The sequence below is a fragment of the Heloderma suspectum genome, chromosome 2 (genome assembly GCF_057233095.1).
Source record: "Heloderma suspectum isolate Gila_16-S chromosome 2, 16-S_ref, whole genome shotgun sequence".
Taxonomy (NCBI): Eukaryota; Metazoa; Chordata; class Lepidosauria; order Squamata; family Helodermatidae; genus Heloderma; species Heloderma suspectum.
The window spans coordinates 217,884,883-217,909,206 of record NC_139459.1 but is presented as its reverse complement, the minus strand read 5'-3'; the positions used below and the strand labels follow the sequence as shown (position 1 = coordinate 217,909,206).

The following is a 24,324-nucleotide window of genomic DNA, read 5'->3' as shown; positions in this document are numbered from 1 at the left end:
AACATGGGCTGGAGGGTGCTGTTGCACTCATGTCCTGCTTGTGGGTTTCCCGTGGGAAGCTGGTTGGCCACTGTAGGAACAGAATGCTGGACTAGATGGACCCTTGGTCTGCTCCAGCAGGGCTTTCTAATGTTCTTATGCCCTCTCTGTGTTCTATGATAGAACATGCTGTTGCTCAGTGGCAGAGCGCATGTTTTGCACGTAGAAGGTGCCAGGCTCAGTTCCTGGCATCGCCACTTAAAAGGATTGCAGTGGTAGGGCTGGGAAGGACCTGTGCACGGGACTTTAGGGAACAGCTGCCAGTCAGGATCAGCAGCATTGGGTTAGATGGGACCGGTTGTCTTCTGACTTGGCCTAAGGCAGCTTTGAGATTGGAATTCTTTTGGTGGAGCAGTGGGGTGGATGTGTGTCCTACTTTGCAGAGGACAGTCCTCTAATTGCAGGGCTTTGCACTGCTGGTCCAGTTTCTCAAATGAGGGGCCATCAGGAGGGAGAGCAGGGAGGGTCCTTGGAGTTGCCCATCCGCAGGCGGCACCTGGGCAGCAGGCTGAGCAGCCACACAGGCCGCACCTGCTCACAGTCTTCCCCGCCACCGTGACACGTGTATTTCTATTTGAGTTATAGTAATTGTTTGTGCGTGTGTATCTGCACACATACGCAAATTCCATGCAAATCTGTGCCCTCTTTATTTTGGGGGTGAAGCATTTCTCTGTTTGGTGATGCCTAAGTGGTCACCCTAAGGAGCAGGCATGCTTTCTCCCTCTCCCCTGCTGAACTGGAGTGACTGTAGGCTGGTTTGAATGTGGACTCTCGACCTTGTGAGATAAAACGTACTTTCTAGCACCTTTTGGGGGCCCTTGGCGAAGACTGTTGGGTTGTTTTTCTCAGTTTCTAGCATATAGAGCTAGCCACGTGCTACCATGTGTGTTTTTCTTTCAGAAGTAGTTATATACTGTCATAGATGGTAACACAGTATACTGTGCCAACTTTCACACCAGAGTTATGAAATAAAATCTTATACCAATGTCCTGTGTGATTTCCTTCAACTAAAAGGAGTCCTTATTTTGCGTGCGTGCATGCATGCATGCATGCATGCATATATATATATATATATATATACACACACACATACACATACATATATATATACACATACATACATACATACATACACCATATACGTTAATGGAGGATGGCAGCTCTTGGGTAGAAATAGATTTATTTATTTATTTATTTATTTATTTCTCATCCTGCTTTTCAAACAAATATTATCTCCCAAAGTGGTTCACATCAATCAGAAAATGGGATACAGACCCAGCCCTCATATTTACAAATGAAAAAGACAAGCGGGAAGGGTGGAGGGAAAAATAGAGGAGGAAAATCCGTTCGGCAATGCCAGAACCAAAGGGGGAGCTGTAAATTTGTATCTGGTTGGGGTCAGGATGCTCTTCCGCTTTTCATGGCGTTCTATCTGAGTGGGGAGGGATTGCACCCCCACCCCACCCCGTGGCCCTTGTTTCTCTGGCCGATAGCAGAGGTCAGGGCTTCCTTTCCCTTGCTTGCTTTTGCATTCTCAGGGCCACATGACTGCATATTTATGTACCTTTCTCTATGGGTCAAAGTAGCAGGAATGTGTACTAGTTGACATATGTAAAGGAATGTGGATACCAAACCTCACATATGCTTTTCTTGGAAACCCAGAAAGAGCTTGAAACTCAAGAAATTGCTGTCATAGTGGAAGAGAATCTGAAGGAGCTACTTGATCGAGTTCGTACACCAGAGCGAGTACGATCTCCTCTTGATGCATACGTCACAGAGGAAGAGTTATTCTACAGAAAGAATCCAGAGGTATCATTTGCCTTTGGGGTTAAAGGGTACTCTTGGGTTCATACAGGTCAGGATGTCTGGAATCTGACACTGTTACTTCTTTGGAAATTATATTCATATTAGCCACATTGTAAAAACAAAATGTACGGCACAAACATAACAGCAGCAAAAATAAAAAACAATTACAGAAACAATTTGATTTAGTCATCATAGCTGAGGTAATATAAGTAGGTTCCTACGTAGCAGGACTACGTAACCCACTCTCTGGGTGTGGGGCTCCCCAAACTACTCAGTATCCACTCCTCTTCAAGCCAGTTACATTACTTAAGCACTAGGCACATAAGGTTATTACTGAGCGTGCAGGACTACGCCAGAATAGGGCATTCAAATCAGAAAGAGTATTTTTTTTATTAGTGAGAGAAAAGGATAAAAAAATAGGTGCAGTTTAGAAAAGAAACCAAACGCTAGAACTATTTTTAACTTCTCTGCTTTGGCTCTGCATTGATGGTAATTTGCTGAGCTACAGCTGCAGACTCTGAAAGTTACTCGATTAAAAGTGCAAGCCTCAGCATGTTTATTCAGGAGTAAGTGTGCTTAGGACGGCACTACACGAATAGATATTTATATAATATTGGAGCTATGACTGATAGCATATTCCCCCAAATGGGTGACTTGTAATCCTCTGCCCCGGGGGCAAAATCCTTGTTTTTTCTGCCCTTTTTAGGCAGAATTTTCTTGTAGGTCTCATTGCTTTAGGACTCGTGCAACTCTCGCTGAGCTCAACGGGCCTGAATCCTGTGTGTGTATGTATGTAACTGCAGGCTTAGTCACTGACGCTTGGGGCTGGGAGCTGAGTGTCACTCTCAAATTTGGGACCAGCCAAGGGGGAAGTTCGCTTTCAAGCTTAGCACATTGTTAATGCGCGCAAGAAAGGAGTAACTGTCCAGCCAGACAGGGACATTCTTGAATGGTTTCCACACAGTGGAACGTCTGCAATTTTGTTGCCTAATCAGACTAGCTAGAAGGAAGAGGTTCTGTGGCCCCTGTTTCCTGTTTCCGGGAAGGGGACTTGCCCAGCGTGCTCCCGTGGCAAATTTGGGTGTCCATTTTTATGTACATATAGCCAGAGTATCAAGACCTATCCAAGAGGGGCTTTCTCCATCGCCTGATGATTCCGTGGATCTAGCATAATCTGTTCAGAGATGTTTATTTCTCATATATCATTGTGTATCAAATCCTTCTTTGCTACCCCTTCTCATCTTCCCTTGTTATAGTTACACTACAAGCACCAAGTGGTGAAGGGGCTGCATGAATTGTGGAACAAGCTCATGAATCCTCCTCCAGTCACAGACCCGTATGCTTACGAGGGACAGAGCAAAAGCACTGGCAGCGAAACCTCTCCACCAAAGAGTGCTGTGGACTTGCAGAAGAGTCCCGAGGAGATCCTGCGCCAGAAGAGCATATCCCCAGCTGATTCCAGCGTAAGGAAGTCTGGGTTGGAGGAGCTGATAGGCCAGCTGAGTGCAACAGAGGTGGAGGATGTGCACCAAGTGGAGGATGTGATACGGGTGGAGTGGAATCTTTCTGTTGCGGATTTTAAACAGGTACATGATGAGTGTTCCTTATTTTTCCTAGCCTTGGAATATTCCGAGCACATTCCCCCATCCTTTTAGCAGTATATCCAAAAGTTTCCGTTAGGGACAGCAGCTGGATTGAAAGGATGATACCAGGACCATGTCCACGACTGAGGCATGCAAACACACCGACTTAAGATGCTCAAATACATCATTCCAAATCAGAGTTCCAGAGCTCCAAACACGTACTGTGCTGGAAATGCAGATGCGCATTCTTGCATGCATCATCGTTAAGACCTGGGCACGGGATCTGAGCGGGTACAATAGGATGTGGCCCCATGTTCAGTAATTGCATAGTTTAGGCATTCAGTTCTCCCCATAGGAGGGGAGTAGAAGGATGCCCACAAGTGGTGGGCAGTATTCAAGGCTGACTCACTGCTATTAGTATTGCAAAGCATGGCAGTTGGGGGTGGGGGAGTATTTTGCCCATACTGCCACGTTGTCATTCCATGGATAGCCAGGAATATTTGTAGTTCTGTGAAGAGAGGTGAACTTGACTGTGATTTCTGTCTCATTAGACAGTACTGACAATTCCTGAGGAAGATGAACGAGAAGGTGCTCTGGCCCAGCTCAATAAAGCAGCATTGGAACTTTGTACTACACCGTTGATGCCTCAGACTGACCTGCTGTACCATATCTGGTGTGTGGTTGCTGTCATTTATTTCATAGAATCATAGAATAGTAGAGTTGGAAGGGGCCTCTAAGACCATCGAGTCCAACCTGCTCAGTGCAGGAATCTAAGCCAAAGCATCCTTGACAGATGGCTGTCCAGCATCATCTTGAATGCCTCCAATGTGGGACAGCCCACCACCTCCCTAGGTAATTGCTTCCATTGTCGTATTGCTCTGACAGTCAGGAAGTTTTTCCTGATGTTCAGCCGGAATCTGGCTTCCTGTAACTCGAGCCCATTATTCCGTGTCCTGCACTCTGGGATGATTGAGAAGAGATCCTGGCCTTCCTCTCTGTGACAACCTTTCAAGTACTTGAAGAGCGCTGTCATATCCCCCCTCAGTCTTCTCTTCTCAAGGCTAAACATGCCCAGTTCTTTCGGTCTGTCCTCATAGGGCTTTGTTTCCAGTCCCCTGATCATCTTCGTTGCCATCCTCTGAACCCTCTCCAGTTTGTCTGCATCCTTCTTAAAGTGTGGTGCCCAGAACTGGACACAGGACTCCAGATGAGGCCTAACAGTAAGAAATGTAATTTCTTACATTTCTATACTGTCCAACCGCTGAAGCTCTCTGGATGGTTTACAAAACAAGACTTAAAACCATAAAATATAAGTAAGTAATAATACACCATATAACAACAACAAAAATTAAAGCAACAGAATAAAACTAGTGCAGGACCAACCTGCCCTACAAACACCTTACCTAGCTAGTGAATAGCATCATCAGCAAAGACCCCAAACAAACCCTCTGCAGGCCAAGTAAGGTGCAGAGGCTTCAAATAGATGGATCAATGCATGGGAGAGAATGGAAGATAGGGTAGATGTTCTGAGTTGATGGGTAGCTAGCAGTTGTCCCAGTTATTAAGGCTGTTTTAGACATTGCTTTATTTTACTATTTATCCAGCCTTTCCCCCAAGGAGCTCAGAACCACATCCATTGTGCCCCCCCCCCTTCTGCTTTTTATCTGGACATCAATCCTGTGAGATAGATTAGTATAGGCTCAGCATTGCACAACAAGCTTTCTGGCAGAGCGGGGATTTGAACCCAGGTCTCTCCAGTTCTGTTCCACTGCTCTAACCACTACACCTCAAGCTCTTAGAAGCTATTCCCTTGTTCCCTTCTTTAGAGAAACGTCCAGTGTTTTTTGGAGTTCCTTTATGAAGATCTCACATGGGACATCAGGTTTCTTCACTCATAAACGTATCCCATAGGAAACATCCCCTCAGATTTTAGGACTGTGGAGATGCGTTTCTGTCTATAATTAGATTAAAAGTTTGTAGGGATTTCAAAAACAGAATAAGCCTGATCATTCAGAAATAAAATTAGATTTCTTGTACATGTCAGTTTCCAGGGGAGAGGAGGCTTGGGACTTTTGTACATAATATTTTTGCTTATCTCTTCCCCTTGTGTATGAAGGAATTAAATATTGCTTGAGGGACAGGGTGAGTAATTCTTGCACTCTAAAAGTAAACCAACTCATGTCAGAGTGCAGTTTGCCTTGAGTTTTAATTCAATTTAATTTTTAAAAACTACTTTGGACATCGGAAATTTGGGAAATACCGCCTTAGAGATTAGCCTTGTCATTCGCTCCTGCTAGTTTCAGTCTGCCTTTTGGTTATGGAGATAGAGAAAATAATAAGCAAAATTCCAGCTTGCCTTGCTCTTCCTTCCTTTCCATCCAGAAGTAAAAATAGTTTTCTTTTGTATGTCAGTTTCCAGTTGTGGCGTGAAGTCGTTGATGGTCTGGTGAGCCGCTCACTAGTGCTCAGGTCCCTACTTGGTATGCCTGAGAAGGACATTTACGTTGAAGTTGGCCCAGAGGAACCAGGTAAACTGTCATCTCAACAGACCCTATCTGTCTGGGGGAAGATGTGGGGCTTGGAAGAATCTGGGGAAGTCAGAGGTAGAGCCTGGCTGATCCAGATATCGACTCAATAGAAAATAGTCTTTTTTTTAACTGGATCTCAAATTTTACAGGCTTTTCAGACCTCAGTGCTGGCTACCTGCCAAAAGGTGGTTTTACTGGTCAGAGAGACCAGTAAAGTAATGCACAGTTGTCAACTTTAGATTAAACAGGATTCATATAAGTGAACTGCTCTGTTTTCTGTGCAGTTGAGGTGAAGCCAGTTGTTGTAAAAGCAGGGAAGGAGGACCGGAAAGTTCAGAAAGAGGATAAGAAGGCTGCTGTGAAGGAAAAAGAAAAAGGAAAGGCAGTGAAAGAGGTATGTAGTTGGACCCTTCAAGACAAATACCAGGAAATGAAAGACTTATTTCAGAGGAAGTATTAACAGGATGCACTTTTGGAGTTCTAAACTGAGTTGACTCTTTGCTGAATGGGCTGTTTCTTTCAGAAATGCAACTTCCTATGACATAGTTATAAAGCTATGTGTATGATATGTGCACCTGTGTACTTAGCTCGCCCTCATTTCTCTTTAGCGTACTTCCATTTTTCTGAGCAGGAACGCCCAAATAGCAAGAAAACCAAATGGAAAGAAGAAAGAAAATCAAGAAGTTCCACAAAGGAGACAAAGGAAGCGGCGTTTCTTTCACTAGAAGTTGCAGAAACAGAAGCCCAAGAACTACGCCAAGAACAAGTGGATCCCATTTTGCAGGAAAAATACCATGAGAAACTTTATGTTGAAGTAAGTGTGTCCTGAGCTGTTACCTTGTCCGTTTGCTTATTGTTTTGACTGCAATTCTCAACCCTGCAGTGATTTGTTAGTATGTGCCACTAAAATCAGTGGGGCTTACTTTCAAGTAAATGTGACTAGGATGGGCCTGCCTGCTTTCATTTGTACCATCTTTTTAGCATATGATGGTTTATGTGTCAGCCTTGGAGCTTTCTGTCCATTGTGAGATGTCAGCAGCTGTTTCATCTGTACCCCTTGAGACTGAAGTTACTTCTCTGGGTTGAGTCCTTCATGCATCTCATATGGGTGCCTTCTCCAAGTTCAGAGTGGTCCTTCAAATGGTTTGTCTGCTTCCACCAACAGGAATGTGCCTGTTCCAGGTCCAGGCTAACCTACAGGGTTTTATTTTGCAACGATACAGAGGCCAAGCATGAGGCAAAGCAGAGTCTCTCTCAACCAGTCCCTGAATCTGGTTCAACACCAACCACTGGTCTCTTCTTTACTACCCTACTCAAGCAGATGGGGAAACCTAATAGACTAATGGGATAATGACTCTCATTCTGCTAATAGCACAGGGCTAGATCAGGGATAGAGAACCTGTGGCCCTCCAGGTGTTGTGGCCTCCAACTCCCATCAGCCCCAGCCAATCTTGCCAATGGTCAGGGGTTATGGGAGTTGTAGTCCAACAACATCTAGAGGGCCACAGGTTCCCCATCCCTGGGCTAGACAGTAAGACAGTAAGAGTAGACCCAGTATTACAGAATAATCTCAGCCAGAACCATAATATTTTAAAAGGAATAATTTAGCTAAGAGGGAGGAAGCAAAAGAAAGTTAAAACATCTCTAACTGTGCAATCCTATACATGTCTAGTCAGAACTAAGCCCCAGTGAGTTCAAAGGGACTTCCTCCCAGGGAAGTGTGTTATAGGATTGCAGCCAAATTCACTTTACTTCTTACCCCCGATCTTTCTTAGAATGGCTGGCTGTACTAGCATTTGATTGGCTACATTGCCCAAGATGGTTCCAGGTTCTGGCATAGCTGCCAGCAGACAGGATAGCCTATCACAAATCTCCATCACATAAAGCATACTTGGTGCCCTGATTGCATCTTCTTTAGCCAACAGGTCATGAGAGGGAACAGTTTGCTGAGTGAATCTGGGTCTGTGGCCCAGTGAGCGCTACTTGCATTTTTAGGAAACACTTAACCCTTTACATGACCCTTTCACCCCATCTCTAAATGTACAACCCTCCCTTGCACTAGTGGGATGCAAAGTAGGGAAGTAAAGCAGCCACTCCTGTAGGTTGTTAATGTCAGCCTTTTCTCTGCCTACTAAAAACAAAGATACGTTTAACCAACATTTGAGAAGCATGGTGTGCTCCCAGTTAATGTCTACGTATACGTTTGTAGTCTCCTTGGCCATTGTAGTAATGAAACGAAGTGGATTTAAGAGCTATCTGAGTTGCCTCAGTTTGTCATTGATGAGGGGGTTCAGTAGCAGCAGTAGCAGGTACAAAAAAAAGATGATCTCGACTGCAGTGGAAAAGCTTTTATGATCCATGGAAAAATCACCTAAACACCTTTCAGCTTTGCTTGCGCTGTTACAAGGAACCAATCTAGGTCCAGGTTTGCTAGAACCTTTCATACCTAATTAACAACTAGCCCATGGAACCATCTGATGCAGATCTACCAAAAAGTTTGAATTAAGATAGGATATAGTTGTGTTTTCTTTAAATGACTCTTAACCTGTAAGATACTACAAGCAGTTTCTGGACATACAGTCCTGTGCACACTTACTTGGAAGTGAGCCATATTGAACTCAGCAGAATTTATTCCAATGCATCATATTGGCTTTTTATGGTTTGACAGTTGAAATGCCTCCTCTTACAGGCCAGTGCTGGGCTCTGGTGCTCAGCTGCTGAAGCACATATAACTGAGATTTAAGATCCCAGCTTCAGGGCAATTGCATTGTACAAGCATTTGCATGAAATGGGCAAGGGATCACTTCTGGCCTCTTTGCATGTCGTTCTGTGAGTTTATAGGAGGTTGTATAGCCCAGCATATGGAGCAGATTTACATGACCCCACAACTCTTGACAGGCATAACATTCTGCTATAGCAATGGCACAGCACACTTTTCCCCCGCTGTTACCATGACTGAAGTGGATTAAGTTTAAGTGTTTAGTCGGCACTAAATTCAGATATCAGATATGGGTTAGAAAACAAATTTTATGCCACCCCTGCCGTGACAGTGTTTGTTATGGGGTGCTGAAAAAATCTGGAAAAATACATAGGTTTACTTCAGCCTTCCCCAACCTGGTGCCCTCCAGATGTATTGGACTGTGACATTTATCATTCCCAGCAGCACAGCTGTTGGCCATGCTAGCTGGGAATGATAAATGTTGCAGTCCAATACATCTGGAGGGCACCAGGTTGGGGAAGGCTGGCTTACTTGATCATATGTCTTAAGAGAACTGAACATTTATTCATATCTTCCTACTGAGAAGCTGATGTCCATTTTTTGTCCTGAAATCTTCTTTGAATTGATTCCTGTTTTTAGGTTTATGGATTGCTGAATTCAATGGTGGACAAAATGGTTTTCCTCTTTGAGGGGCTGAAGAAGGATGCCCCAGAGAAGAAGAATAAAGCACCTTTTGTTTAAATAGTGCTTATTTATCATAATGAAATAAATCATAATGAAATAAAAAGATATATTTTAAAAAACAGTGTCAGAGCAATTTTCTTTTGTTTGTGAAACTGGCAATTGATAAGTATGGAGGCTAATCTGCACAATTAGCTCCCACCCTGCAGGCGTATGTATATGGCTTGTACATTTTTCCTGTTGTACAACACAGTCGAGAATGTTTAAACATGTAATGAAGGGCAGTCATCAGCAATACTGCCAAAATGTTCAGACTGATTCTGTACGTGATCATGCATGCATTTCCATTACAGTGACTAACTCTGTACAATATCCATTGGATGGCTGAACCCCATGGTCCATGATACGTTTTTCATTGGGACTGATCATTAGGTACTCTCTTGGTAGATACAGATCTTGGCAACTTACTTCTACATGCCTTACAGAGCACTGAGTTAGGACTGCCAGTGCCTGTGGAGCTCCAACAGTGTTGTCTGTTTACATACAATAACCTTTCAGAGACTTGGAAGTGGTATTGTTCAGCTGACGTTGCTTGTGGTGAATATTCTTTGTGTCCCATCACAGTCTTTCGCCAAACCGGTTTGGTAGCACATCAGACAAAAGCCTGAACTAGTTCCCATCCAGAAGCATTGTTTGCCCTTCTGCGATAGATTCATATGTGTATATGTCTACTGAGGGCATGTATGGGGTAGTATTTGTGACATTGGTGATGACAAGCAACTGCTCTCCCCATAAACCCACAGCAGTATGTAAAGGTTTTCCTTAAAAAAACATTTAAGGCTGCAGTCCTCAACATACTTTCCTGGGGGAGTAAGTCCCAGTGGGGCTTACTTCTGTGTAATTGTATAGGATTGAATTGTTAGTGATTCAAAGTAGGTGTGTTTATTACTGTATTTGCATCCACATGAGCACTCATGTAGTCCTCTAAAAAGAACACAAACATAATACAAGGCTACTATTTGCTCCCCTACAGTCAGTTTCAAACAATTTTTTAAACTGTGTGTACTCCCCCTCTCCAGAACATTGAAGAACATTTTTTTAACACCCTCCCCCTTTTCCTTAGTGCTGAAATTAACTAGGTTGAAAGCTGCTTTCAATTTCAGGCATAGTCAATGTCACCACTCCATTTATTTTTTGGTGTTAAGGTAGGGGTAGCAACTAGAAGCCCGGGAATAAATCTAGCCCCCAAAGGCTTTCTGTCTGGCCACCAGCTAATTTGGCCACCAGCTAATTTGGCCACTTTCTGGCCAAATTAGAGGAGAGCCATTAGCAATTGTGTGAATGGCTTTAAAAAAAATATAGCAGGAGTAAGTGCCCCAACCCAGATTGGGACTTTTGGGGGAAGCAAGGTTTTAACCCTTTGCTCTCTTGCTGGAGTCCTGATCTGGATCAGGCCTGCCATACCTGCTATTTGCTTTGGAAGAAAAACTCCCATTTGCACCAATATTTGCAAGATATTTTCCATGGCTGTTTTAAATGCTTGTCTTTTATTGAAATGGCATATTGTTTAGTGCTTATATAAGCTGTTGTAGGAGGGTTTCTGACCTCAAGGATAGCCTAGAAATATTTTAAATAAATGAATAACTCCTACCCCCTCCCATGCCAGGCTCCTGGTCCAGATCAGGGGCTCTGGACCTGCTATGTGCTTTTACAAAACCATTCATGCACTCGCTAATTGCATAGATGGCGTCTCGTTTGGTTTAGCCCCCAGCTGCTCACTCTCATGCACAAGCCAAAGGGCAGGGAAATGCTAGTGAGCCGCTGAGGTGCCAAAGCCTCCGTTGGTATGAATTCCAGGGAAGATGGGGATAGAGGAGAGCCCTTTGCAAGTGTCTTGGTTGGTGTGGGAATGAGTCAGTGGGCAGAGCTAGTGTTGCCGGCCCTTCAGTCCTTAGCTGAAAATATTGCCCCTGTTAAAAATGAATTGCCAGCCAGGGGAGACTAGGGGAAGCAGCTCTGGTTGAGAAACAGGAAAACTGAGACAAGAGGTTCTGTGTGTATATGGCCAGGACTGTGGACTGAAGGCACACAACGCCGCACTCTTGCTAAAGCTAACCAGGTATGGGTCTGGTCAGCGCTTGGATGGGAGGCCTCCTGGGAACCCTTACATATACCACCTGAACTCAGCTGAAGAAAGGTGGTATGTAATAAATGCCAGCTTTTCAAAGCTTGCAGGGCCGTAAAAACTTCTCCCTGAAATCCCAGAAAGCCATTGCCGGTCAGTGTCAACAATATTGGGCTAGATCAATCAATGGTCTGACTCCGTCTAAGGGGGCTTCCTATGTTCTTGGTAGCCGCTCCCAGGCTCTGGAACTCCTGCAGAGAGGCGTGGTTGGCTTCCTCTTTGCTGTCCTTCCGCAGGCAGGCCTTTGGCATGTGAGCTGGTCTGTTGCTGAAGTGGGTTCTGTTGGGTCAGATGCCGTTTTTCTTTTGTTGAGTTTTTTGTGTTTTTAACCTATTTGTTTTTGATGGTTTTAACCAAGCTTATTTTAATCATGGCTTTTTATTACTGTTAGCTACTCTGAGTGCTATTATTTTGGTGGAAAGGCCAAATAAATACATACATCAAATAAATACATAAGGGTAGTCATTAGCTTTGCTGTACTAAAGATTGGAAGAGTGATTCATGGTTGAGCAGGACCCATGACCGAGAGGCTTCTTACAAAGAAGGCCGTTGTTCCCTATTACCTTTCAAATAAAGCCTGAGGCTGGTGCCATCAGCAGTGCAGAGCCTGTGCCTTATCGCACCTGTCCCGCTTTCTGTGCCACATCCCAAATCTCTAGCCATCTACTTAGGAGCATTTTGGCCTTTGCCAGCTTTGCACTGCAGGCTAAGTATCTGGGAAAAGCCCAAACTAGTTCCCGGCAGCATAGCCAGCTCTTCTGGCCGGATGATGGGAAGTGGAAGACATCCCAGCTGTCTTGTATAGGACAACACCCCTGTACCCTCGCAGATTGTGGAAGGCACACTGCCACCTGTAGCAGTGCCCAAAATCCAGTGCCTGGGGTGGCTGCCTCGCCTTTCCTCATACCCTCCTCATAGCAGGTCAGCCAGATTATTTGTCCATCTAGCCCACCCAATATTGTCTGCTCTGACTGGTAGCACCTCTCCACTGAAAGTTCTTTTGCGTCGCTTGCTCCTTTCCCCAAGAGATGCCAGAGATTGAGAGCCAGTGTTGGACTAAGGCTGGGGAGACCCAGGTTCACGACCCCCCTTGGCCATGAAGCGCACTGGGTGCCTTGGGGCCAGTTACTGACTCTCAGCCTAACCTACATAGAATCATAGAGTTGGAAGGGGCCATTTAGGCCATAAAGTCCAACTCCCTGCTCAGTGCAGGAATCCAGTTTAAAGCATCCCCGACAAATGGATGTCCAGTCTCTGCTTCAAGACCTCCAGGGACAGAGAGCCCACCACCTCCCTAGGCACTTGGTTCCATCGTCTGACTTCTCTGACAATTGGGAAGTTTTTCCTGATGTTCAACCAAACTCTGCCTTCCTGTAACTTAAGCTCCTTGTTTTGTGTCCTACAGCCTTGGATGATAGAGAGCAGGTTGTGGTCCTCTTCTGTGTGACAACCCTTGAGGAACTTAAAAAGTGCTATCATATGTTTAGTCTTCTCAGGGCTGAACATACCCAGTTCCTTTGATCTTTCCTTGTAGGACTTAGCTTCTAGTCTCCTGATCATCTCTGTTGCCTTTCTCTGAGCTTGTTCCATTTTATCTGAATCCTTCTTGAAATGTGGTGTCCAGAACTGGACGCAGTATTTGAGGTGAGGTCTGAACAGCGTATAGCTGGCCAGGCCTCACCTCACAGGGTTGTCGTGAAGATAAAATGGAGAGGAGGAGGATCATGTACACTGCCTTGGGCTACTTGGAGGAAAAGGCAGGATATAAATGTAGCAAGTAAATTTAACCCAGGGTCTTCTGTATGCAAAAGCTGACTGAGCTAAGGGTCCTTCTCTCATGTAGGGCAGCCCTGTGACACCTCCTCCTGTTTGCAGAAGCGCTTTGCTGAGAGGCCCCACAGACTTTTCAGGCAGCACGCACAGGAGTTTTCTCAGCACCTGCTGGTTCTGCACTGTATACGGGTGGGTGTTAGCAAGAGCTGGTTCTCAGTTCCCTTCCAGCACAGAAGGAGAGGGTGTATTTTTATTCAGGGGAACAGCAGGGCCATCAAATATAAAATAAGCGTGTGGGGTATGTGCGTGGAATCTGTCGCCACTTCAATATAATATTAAAAGGCAGAGGCTGATAAGAGTGGGGCTGGCATGGCAGCGGCGATGAGGAGGATGACAGCAAGGGAGAAGAAATATTCCGTCGTGTCATCCCATTGCTCACTCGCTTGTGGCTCTTTCCCCACATGCAGCTGCTGTCAAAATCTTGCTGAAGGGAGGAGGTTGGAAGGCGCCGCCGCAGGGCCCCGGGGCAAAACAGCAGCAGCAACTGACGCGCCGCCCTGGGTTATGCACGAGAGCTGCCCCGCAAACGCCAGGCAACGGAACCCGGTGGCTTCGCGCCAAGGCAGGGACACGGGGCCCGGCTGAGAGGAGCCTCGCCCGCTGCGTTTAACCCCTGCGCGTCCGGGCTCTCCGCGCCTCGTGGGCAGCCGGCAGCCACTGCCTCGGCACGCTCGCTCGGCGCCCGAAGGGACTAAGGCGCTGAGTCGCGGCCTCTGCTTTCATGATCTCTTCTGGGCTGCGACGCGGGCCTCTCTCTGTGCCCGGAGCACGGGGAAGGGTTTTGGACACCCTTCGGCCAAAGCGGTGGGCCTGAGGCGCGGCGGCGCGGCCTCGTCCTCCCTGAGCGCCGCGCTCGCCTCCTGGAGTCCTGCCAGAACTGAAGCCGACCTGCCCAGCGAACTCGGCAACTTTTTCCTTGCGGGCGGCGGGGAGGCGACGCTCCCCGCCCCGGCAGCCCCGTCCGCGCCGCAGACGCTCGCGCGCGCGCGCGCACGCACCTTCGCCGCGCTCCGCCGCGGCAGCCAGGCTGAGCGGCGGCGGCGCCTCCTGCTCCTCCCCCGCGCCCGCTTCTGCGCTCCAAGTCCGCTTGCAAGGTGGCGGGGAGGAGAAGAGGAGCTGCGGCGCGGCGCGGCGCAGGCGGCTCGTCTTCGCGCTGGAGGGACTGAGGGAGCGCGGGCTCGGGGTGAGCCGGCGGCGCCTGCCTCCTTCCTGGGCTGCGGGAAAGGCTGCCGCCGCCTCCAGCGAGGATGGCGCCGCCGCCGCCGCCGCCGCCTGCAGAAACTGCTACTGAGACCGGCGCAGACAGCAGGAGTGCCCGAGGTAAGAACGCTCCCGCGGCGGCGGCGGCGGCGCGTGAGCTTCACAGCGTCTCTTCCGGAGACAGCCTGATCCGTCCACGAGCGCTCCTCGCCAGCGGCGCCGCAGGGGAGGGCGGGGACCACCGGCAGCCGCTGCAGCTACCGCGAGCGAGGCTGCGGGGCGGGGGAGGCCCGGCGGAGACCGTGGAGTGCGGGCGGGCGGGCGGGCGGGGGAAGAGAGGCGCGGGAAAGTTCTGGGCGCCGAGGGCTCGCCTGCCTGCGGTGACGCCCGCGCGCGTTGGGTTGTCGTCGCTACTTTGGCAACGCGGAGCGGGACCGGCCGCTGCCCGCAGTGCGCGGCCGCCCGAAGTTTCCCGATCCGCAGCGAGGCCGGGCGGAGGGAGGGCTGGGCAGAGCGGCGGCTCCTTCCTCCCCGCTCCCCGGCCCGGGGTGCGGCGTGGCGATCCTGCCCTAAAGGGGGCGCCTTTGGCGCGGGGTGCGCGCGCGAGGGCGAGATCCATCCTTCCCTCGCCCAGTTGCCTGGGACGGGGGCGCGGTGGGCAGTCCCTCATGCCCGGCCCCCTCCCCCTCCTCCCCGCCCTCCTCCCCGCCTCTGCCCGATCGGTGCCTGTCACCTGCAGGCTGCAGTGCCCGGCCAAAGCCGCTCAGTCGCATCCGGCACTCACTCCCCCACCCCCGCGGCCGCCCGGCCCCCCATCCCCGCACTCCGCGGTTGGGCTTGGATGGATCGCGCCTCCGCCAGGCAAGCTGCTCCTGCCGCTTCCCGACTCCGCCGGATCCCTTCCAGGTGCGTGTGCGAGCGCGCGCGCGCCGTCTGTGTCCCCACGCGCGGACGCCCCCCCCCCCATCCCTCCCGTTTGCCTGTGGCGCTCGCTCAGGTCGGGATCGCGGCGCGACTCACCAGCAGGATTATGTAATGCCGCCTGTTCCGGGGAGCCGAGCTCGTCTGCTGCCCGGGCGGGTGCGCGCGCGAGAAAGGGGGGGGGGAGGGCGAGTGGGGAGTGCCCGTCTAGTGGGGGTCTCGAAACAGGTGGCGGGAGGGAAGGTAGGACCGCCACCACCTCCTGTCCTGGAGAGACCCCTTTCTCCCTCCCTCAAATCAGGCTTTGAAAGTTTCCTCTCGGGTCCCGCGGCCGGCCAGGCTGCCGTTTCCCAGCCCTGCCTCAGCCGTCAGGACAGGACTTTGGGGCAGAGGTCCAGGGCCCCAGGGCCCCACTCAGCAGAGTAACGAGGTGGCAGCGGGGCAAATGCAGCAGCGCGGACTTCCCACAGTTCGAAGTCAGGGAAGTCACCCACATTCCCATCTGAAAAGCCGCCTCCCCCGACCCCAAGACCAGAGTATAACATGAGGGAGCTGCACTGCTGGCCCGAGTTCAGTCTTCCACCGGACTTTGTTCAGGTTCAAGCCCTTTCCACCCCTGCCCAGACTGAGCCATCTCACCCAGGTCAGACTAAGGTAGGACTCGGATTCTGAGTGTTGTTGTTTCTGCTGTTGCTGCTGTTAAAGGCAGCAGGGACTGGGAGCTGCTTTAGTGTCTTGCCTCCTCTAAGAAGTGCTTCTATGATGTCTAGTGTTTGTGATCTGAAACAGGAGGTGAGTTGTTCACGACTATGGGGAAAAGAAAAGAAAATCAGGGGAGGAGTTCTGGAAATGGGAGCATCTCTGGCACCTTTGCTCCAGATGTGGAAACTCCTCAGAAATGCAAGCCTGGGCACAAAAGCCAGGAACCCTGATTACATTGGGGAGATGAAGGGGCAGCTTGACAGAAGACTGTTTGGGATGGATGGCATGTTGCCCCTTTCCTGCCCCCTCTGCGATGCTTTGATTCAGGGTGCTGTTCCCTGCTAGGGGTTGGAGCACCTTCTTCCTCCACCCCACCTGTCCATTTGCTGCCCCATCTCTTTCCCACCCATACCGAGCAACCTAGTTTGCTTCTTTTCTTCCTTTATTTCAGGGATGGGGAGGCCCTCCAGAAGTTCCACCATCCTTCATCATTGGCTATGCTGGCTAGGGCTGATGGGAGTTGCAGTCCAACAACATCTGGAGGGCCACACATTCCCCACCCCTGCGCTTAATGGTTGTGGTGCTTTACAGTGTGGCACAAGCAACAAAAAAAGGGCCTTGCCCTGAGGAGCTTACAGTGTATCCACTCCCCCTGCCCAAGCAGGTGAAACAACAAAGGGAGGGGAGGAAAAGGAAGGAATGGAAGGAAGAAACAAGGGATAAACGTGAGCAGATATTACCTTCTTCCTTTATTTCACACAAATCCATCCTTCCCCCATTCATATTTTCATCCCGTTGTTAAGCTAACTCTGGAGCTGTGCAATTCTGACACAAGGGACATTCCCTCTTGTCCCTGGAGATGTAGGGCACTGGAGCATAGAAGGCATCTCATAAAATAAAGTCAGGTGGTGTTTAACCCAGAGGTTATAGCAGCCTTCTCCAACCTGGTGCCTTCCAGAAGTTTTGGACTACAGCTCCAGCATTCTTGACCATTGACCATGCTGGCTGGCACTCATGGGCACCGGAGTCCAATGTCTCTAGAGGGTATCAGGTTTGGGAAGGATGGATTATGGACCCAATCCACCAGGAAATTCTCCTGTCCACACTCTCTCTCTCTTTTTTAATGGGGACTGGAGCCATGCAAGAGCGATGCCCTCTCTGGTTTGTTGTAGACAGTGGCCTAGGAAACCATGGACCACAATGTAGCAGTGACTACCTTCTTGCTGTAGAGGAGGGTGGCACCTCTTCTTCTGGAATGTGTCACTTTACATAAGAAACTTCGGGCAGCCTTGGGCAACTGCCTCTCCGACTCCTCCTCAGAGTGCCCTCCCTACCTGACAGCTCTTTTCTTCAAGGTCACTGCAGTAATTTCATATGTGGCTGCCTGGTGCCGCGGTCTTATCTACCACATGGTTTCTGCTTCCCTCTCTTTGTGTTTCTGGGGATATTGCGTTCGATAAAAACTTACTGCTTTAAACACCCTTGGCAACGCTCCAGACACAAACACTCTCTTCTCTCTTTTCTACCTCTTCCTCCTCCTCCCTCCTTCTGTGCTGAAATGAGACGTTCCAGGGCTCGTGCTGGCCTTGAGGGTGATCTGTTCTGCCCTGAGAATATTACCTCCTCCCCACCCCACCCCACCCTGCATCTCAGATGTGTAAGGAGGGCTGAGTGCTGAGGACAGGGCCCTTTGCACATGCTCAAGGGCACAGGAAGTGATCGTGACTGCCCATGATCCAGCGCTATGCCTTGACCTGTGCTGATCAAAAACAGGTTCTGCAGCTAGACCAGGCGAGCGGCACCTTGTGAGGCCCTGCCTCCCAGCACTCCAGAGGTTTTCTTCCTTTGTATTGTGAATGAACCGCCCAGGCAGTTTCTTAAATGTGTGTCTTCCACAGTCTTAATTAACTCCGGGCCGCCTGTGACTGCACCTGGAGCTCCTCCAGAGGAAGGAACCAGGTGTCTGCTAGAAAGGAATGTCCTGACCCAAGACCTGCATTCAAGGGACGTTTCCATCAGCACTCACGTAGTGTTTGCCGGAGGAGGAGGAGGCATTTTTAGAAGGTGGAACTTTATCTATGACCTTGCCAAAGCCAGAAGGAGAATGCTGATCTCTGGAGCTGGCACACATTTCGCTGCCTTAGGCAAAATGCTGCTTGGCCCACCCAGGGCTGCTGCACATGCCACTGTGTTCCCTTCAATCTACGCCTTCCTCCTGTCCATCCCTGGGGGCCACATGCAGCTCTGATCCTCCACCAGCTCGCAACCTAGTTGTTCCCACAGCCTCAAGGCCTCACCAGCTTTCTCCATCACTGCTGACGACTATGGTGAATACTTCTGTACATCCCCTCCCTCCCCCCCTCCCCCTCCTTCTTCTATTCCTTTCTATAAAAAAAAAGACTCAGGGTGACTTACAACTAAATCAAAGCACACAAAAATTTAAAACAGCTAAAAACAGTTATCACTAAAATAGCACAACCCCTTAAAGCAACTAACACATCAGTGACACTGAATACGCCATCAAATGCCCGGGAGCGGAGGAAAGTCTTCACCTGGCACTGAAAAGGTGACAGTGTTGGTGCCAGGTGGACCTCTGGTCCCATGATGCTCACCGTGGTCCAATCACTCCCACCCACACCCCAGCCCAGCCCTTTGAAACCCACTCAAGACCTCACGCTGCCTCCAGCTGCTCGGTGCGGCGTGTTCTTCTGCCCCTTGTCGGCATCCCCTCGCCCTGGTGCTCCACCGGCAGGGAGGGCGCAGGTGTGGCGCACCTGCTTTGCACAGATTGTCCCAGCTTCAGTGGCTGCAAAAAGGTAAAGGTGTCCCCAACCAGTCGTGTCCGACTCTACGGTGTGGTGCTCATCTCCATTTCTAAGCCGAAGAGCCAGCGCTGTCCAAAGACGCTTCCGTGGTCATGTGGCCGGCATGACTGAACACCGAGGTGCACGGAACGCTGTTACCTTTCCCGCCGAGGCGGTACCTATTTATCTACTTGCAATTTCTTGCTTTCGAACTGCTAGGTTGGCAGGAGCTGGGACTGAAGATGGGAGCTCGCTCCATCACGCAGCACTCAGGTCTCGAATTGCTGTCCTGCCAACCTTCCAGTCTGCAGTTCAGCATCTTAACCACATCCCTACTTAAAAGAGGTGAGGGGAGCAGGTGATGGAAAAGACCCCTGGAGAGCTACCACCAGCCAAAGCAGCCAAGACTTCCATGACCTGCTGCCCTTCAGATGCGTTGGACTACACCTCTGGCTGGCTGGTGGATGCTGGGAGTTGTAATCCAAAACATCTGGAGGGCACCAGGCTGGGGAAGGCTGGAGCAGGCAACAGTGGGCTAGCCAGACAAGCAGTGACCTGGTGCAAGGCAGCGTCCCATGTAGACGCTTCACATTCCCTGCAACGCAGTGCTGACTGGTGGCCCCAATTTCAGTGGGGTTGTAAACGCATTCTGGGTTTCATTCAGAACCATCCAAAACTCTAAAGGAGCTGTCCAAGGTGCCAAACTCATTTGGGGGATAGGGTTCAGCACTTTGGAGAGCTCCTTTAGAATTCTGACTGGCCCTGACTGAAACCCAGAATGGATTTACCGCCCCAGCGAAAACAGAGCCACCAGCCTCCACTGCTGCAACTCCCTACCCTCCCTTTGCCCTACATGTTTCCTACTTCTGTTGTGACTCTTGGTCTGTTCTCCCTCCCTTTCAGCCATCCGTTTGGCCTGCTCCTGGAGCACCTGTGTTCCCAGCTGTGGCAGCCCACCTGGTTCCCTTTCCCATGATTTTTTGGATTAGCTGCAGGCTACGACCAGCAGCACCACTTTACATAGGATTGCTGTATCTTCCGTGATGCAAACACAGACAGTGACCTACACAGACAGTGACCTACACCCATAGGGCAGCCTTCCCCAAGCCGAAGCCCTCCAGACGTTTTGGATTGCAACTCCCAGCGTTCCTGGCCATTGGGGCAAAAGGTGTTGAACCCCCAAATTTGGAAGGCGCAGGTTGGGGGCGGCTGATCATTAGGCTAACGATGTCTTTGGCGTACGTGATCTAAAGAGCCACTGTGTGTGTGTGTGTGGAGGGGGAGAGGCTGGCATAGGGCTGCTAGCACCTCAGAAACCCCAGGCTGCAGCCAATCATGCTGCCTGCGCACAAGCTCTTTGCTCATCATGGCCTCTGTGGTGTGGCATTGTCCTGTTTTGCAAGGGCCACGCAGCTGGTGCAGGTATGTTAGCACGTGCTGTGGAAAGGAGAGCCCATCTGAAGGACTCGGCCGCGGGCAGGTCCAGGGCAGGTCAGCTTGGTCCATGTGGCTGCAATGTTGTTCTTCCAAAACCACCTCTTTTGAAATGAGCCACAGAATTCTGTACCTTCTTCACCCCTTCTGAGTGCATTGCTGTGCTTGGCTGCAGTCATTTTCCTGGTGCGTAGCTCCACTAAGATCTAAAAACAGTAAGTGGGTTGGATTGTGTACAGAAATCAATGTAGGCAAATGTCTTGAAAGAAACTCTGCCAGCGCTGCTCATGCAGTTTCCAGGTTCTCTCTCCCTGACTCACTCTCAATGATGCTTCCTGTCGTCGGGTGGAGAAGGATTCCTCATGCCTGCCCTGAAATGGTGAAGGAGGCATATAGCCAGGTCGTTCTTGCTGCAAAGGGTGGAGTTGCCCTAGAGAGAATTAGGGTACATGACTCATTTTGCTGGTTTGGGGAGTTGCACATACTTCCCAGGTGTGTGTTTCATGGCCACCTCTTTCCAGTCATGGCAAAAATGACGTTTTGTAAGTGGACGTTTAATTCTGAGTCATTTAAGAGGGTAAAGGCTGAAAGGATGAAGCAACTACATTTCAGGAAGACTCCTGTAATCATTTCTAGGGGTTTACATTCAGGAAGTAAACAGGATTGAAACCATACATCAGTCCGTCTGTTTCTCCAGATGCAGGACTGGAAGATATCAGTGGCTCGCTTGGGTCTATTCACAAGCAACTCTGTTAAATCCAGTCAGTTTTCTAAATAATAATAATAATAATAATAATAATAATAATAATAATAATAGAATCCAGACTTTTAAAACCCTTGACACTTCCCCAGATTTACATTTTGATGGCAGAATTCAAAAGGTCAGTAGCAAAGTTTAGATTGGATAGCTGAAGGTTACATGACATCACTTGATTTTTGGTGGCTGAAGATGAGGTTTCTCAACGAATGTACTCATTTTTTCAACATCTGAATTCAGGTTGCGCAGATGGGTCACGGGAGTGATGATGGAGCCATGAATCAGCTGATTAGCTTTGCTTCCTTGCTGGGGATCTGGTTTGTTACCATACTTGGCTGGAGCCAGGAGGAAAGCTTCCTGAGGTCAGATTGGAGATTCTGCCTTCCCTTGTGGTGAAGTGGCATGGCTTGTCCTGCTTTCTTGAGCCAGGTGGATTGGGATTATCTCTTGCCCTGTGCTTCTGTGATCTACATAGGGATGGACAAGTCTATCAGTGTTGGTTTCTCTCAGTTTCTGATTATTCTAATCTTAAAATCAGTTCATCTCAAAGTCTGAATTTTAAAAAAATGTTTACATGAAAATTCGTACACATTGTTGTGTGCATTGCTCCTACTCCATGGATTTTTATATGGAATTTTGCATAATATGCACATTTTTGGTAAACAGTTTTCCTAATATAATGCATTTTATGTTATTTTCACCAGTATATCCATTTTTGCATGTATTTTTCTCTAATATGTGCATTTTTGTATGCAATTTGTGATTGGAGAACTCCATTTCAAAATTTGGAGAACTGCAGATTTCGAAGGGTGACTGGGTTTTGTTTCATGTATTGGTTCAAAAGTGTGAAATTAGGTAAATTAATCTTAAAATACAAACTGAACGGTTTCTCCTGCATCGCTAGATCTAGAGCAGCATTGTTCAAATGTTCTTCCCTCCAGGGACCCTTTCCACATCCAGTTGTCTGCTGAGGACCCCCTGCACAATGCAGTGGAGTCTGGGACATGTTCTATCGAGCTCACCCCATGTGCAGCCCTCTGCCCATGCGCAGTCCCAATCGTCCTAGTACACTTCATGCCCACTGAAAGTGCACCTTAAAAAACACCCAGCACTCCACCGGGTCTGCAGATTGAAGGAAAAGGTTGGCAATGGCTGGCAGGTCACTCCTCAGTGAAGCTGGTATGCCATTACTGATCTTGTCATTGAGGAGGCCCTGACAGATTTCCAGAAACTCTGTGGTTCCCTCAGTTCGCTGATATACGATCACGAATCCACAGGCTTGCAAACACCTCTACTGCAAATGTGAGGAATGCTCAATGTAGCTTTGCCCCACTGAGATCTATGCAGGGTGTCCTGGTGTGTAGGTTGGCTGTGCAGTGGGGCATGTTAGTGCGCCTGGAGTTTGTGTCCTCTCTCCCCCATTAGAGTCATCTGTCTGGCAATCTGGAAATGCTTCTCCCCAGAGGCATGCCCCAGAAACTATGCTGTGGTGGCTGAGGGAGAGGGGAACTTCACACTCTTGCAAGAGGGAGACAAATGGGGAAATCCAATGTAAGTCCTATGTAGAGTAGACCCATTGAAATGAATGGCACTTCAGTTAGTCATGACTACCTTAAATCCCATTCATTTCAATGGGTCTACTCTAAGTAGGACTTACATTGGATTTTACCCATAAGATGGTACTCGAGGCAGGTGGCATCTGCCAGCATCATGGTGTGTGGCTAACAGTGCCCTGTGCATCCCACAGGGGTGATGTCAGCATCTGGTTATCAGGCCCAGCGTCAGAACCTGACATCCTTGGGCAGCTGCCAGGGCCCCAGCACCACAGCAGGGGCTACTACTGACGCCTAGCCTGGGTTCCACTTTAAAAATAAAAATTTCCGGCCCGGTTCTCTGAACATTGATCTCTACTTGCCTATCCCTGATGATGGGAAAAAGAAAAATTTCCAGCCCAGTTCTCTGAACACTGATCTCTGTTGGTGGAACCTGGCAGGCTGAACAGATAGCAGCAGTGCTCCAAATAGCACCAGACAGCTGGGTCTAGCCACCATTTCAATTTCCCAGAATGAAATTCGCACAGAATTTCACTGTACGAAATTAAAATGGTGGCTAAGACACAGCTGTTTGGTGCCACCTGGACAACCTGGCAGGGAGGGTCCACGGAGGAGATGGTCCACCAAAGGACCCTTTCCTCAATGACCCCTCCGACCAGGAGCTGACCCTGCTTGCAAGTGAAACAATGCACCTGTGCAGTGCTGAGAGTGCTTCCCTGACTTGACACCCAGCCATCATCTTCCTCCAGGGAGCATGAGCCCCCACCCCCGCCTCCTGCTGCAGGAGCAGCAGTTGCTGAGTCCAATGCGTCACTAACATATCTGAAGGGGAATAAAAGGGTATTCAGGTGACCCATCTGGCAACCCCAGCTGCTATGCAGGCACAGGATATCTAATATGGATCAGGACCTATTGTGTATAAGTGAATAGGCTCTGCGCATGAGATCCAGCCACCAAGACAAAATCAGACATCTCTCAGTGCTGCTGATGCATGGGCAGTGATACAGAATGTCTTGTCACTTGGATCTTGATCATGCTTGCATGGACTTCCTATTGATTTCAGTAGGATTTCAGTATTGATTTCAAGCTCTGTTGGTTTCAGTAGGAATTCAGTGGGCAGCACATATCTGTGAGTGGGATTACACCAACGGCTTCCTTCTGTGTACTGGTATAGCCAGAAAGAACTGGAGAAAGGTCACTAAACCTGACCACCAGTGCCTGCTTTATTTATGGCTATTCATAAAGCAACAACCTAGAACAAGAAAGAGAAAAGGTGGGGAAGGAGAAGTCAGAGATATGACTGGGGGATCTGAGTCCTTTGTGAAATTTGAATGAATCTCTCATGGACTCAAATAGGGCGAGTCCCAAGTGAAAGTGGGCTGAGCAAGTGAAGGTGCAGGGATAGGCAACTTGTGGCCCTCTAGATGTTTTGGCCTACAACTCCCAGCATCTCTCACCATTGGTTATGCTGGCTAGGGCTGATGGGAGTTCTAGGCCAAAACATTTGGAGGGCCACAAGTTGCCCATCCCTGGTCAGTGAAAGCCCCCTTCTCCATCCATTCCCTTATTTTTCTTATCG

The 24,324-nt window shown here is 49.0% G+C and overlaps 2 protein-coding genes across 7 annotated transcripts in view; both read left to right on the top strand.

Moving 5' to 3' along the window:
• Nucleotides 1-9,472, top strand: part of MYCBPAP (MYCBP associated protein) — a 31,447-nt gene extending 21,975 nt beyond the window's left edge. For both annotated transcript variants that reach the window (XM_084837958.1, XM_084837959.1), the window contains 7 exons: nucleotides 1,702-1,848; nucleotides 3,102-3,431; nucleotides 3,980-4,101; nucleotides 5,841-5,956; nucleotides 6,241-6,350; nucleotides 6,588-6,770; nucleotides 9,315-9,472. In XM_084837958.1, the coding sequence (XP_084694084.1) occupies nucleotides 1,702-1,848; nucleotides 3,102-3,431; nucleotides 3,980-4,101; nucleotides 5,841-5,956; nucleotides 6,241-6,350; nucleotides 6,588-6,770; nucleotides 9,315-9,416 (1,110 nt within the window). In that variant the 3' untranslated portion in view covers nucleotides 9,417-9,472. The remainder of the gene's footprint in view (nucleotides 1-1,701; nucleotides 1,849-3,101; nucleotides 3,432-3,979; nucleotides 4,102-5,840; nucleotides 5,957-6,240; nucleotides 6,351-6,587; nucleotides 6,771-9,314) is intronic.
• A 4,679-nt stretch (nucleotides 9,473-14,151) lies between these two features.
• The window catches only part of EPN3 (epsin 3), a 44,232-nt gene continuing 34,059 nt past the window's right edge, over nucleotides 14,152-24,324 (top strand). For 3 of the 5 annotated variants that reach the window (XM_084837955.1, XM_084837953.1, XM_084837952.1), the window contains exon 1: nucleotides 14,380-14,694. The gene's annotated coding sequence lies outside the window, so the exon portion shown is untranslated. Of the gene's footprint in view, nucleotides 14,695-15,287; nucleotides 15,481-24,324 lie in introns of those variants that run through there. The other 2 variants (XM_084837954.1, XM_084837956.1) reach the window with 2 other exon arrangements.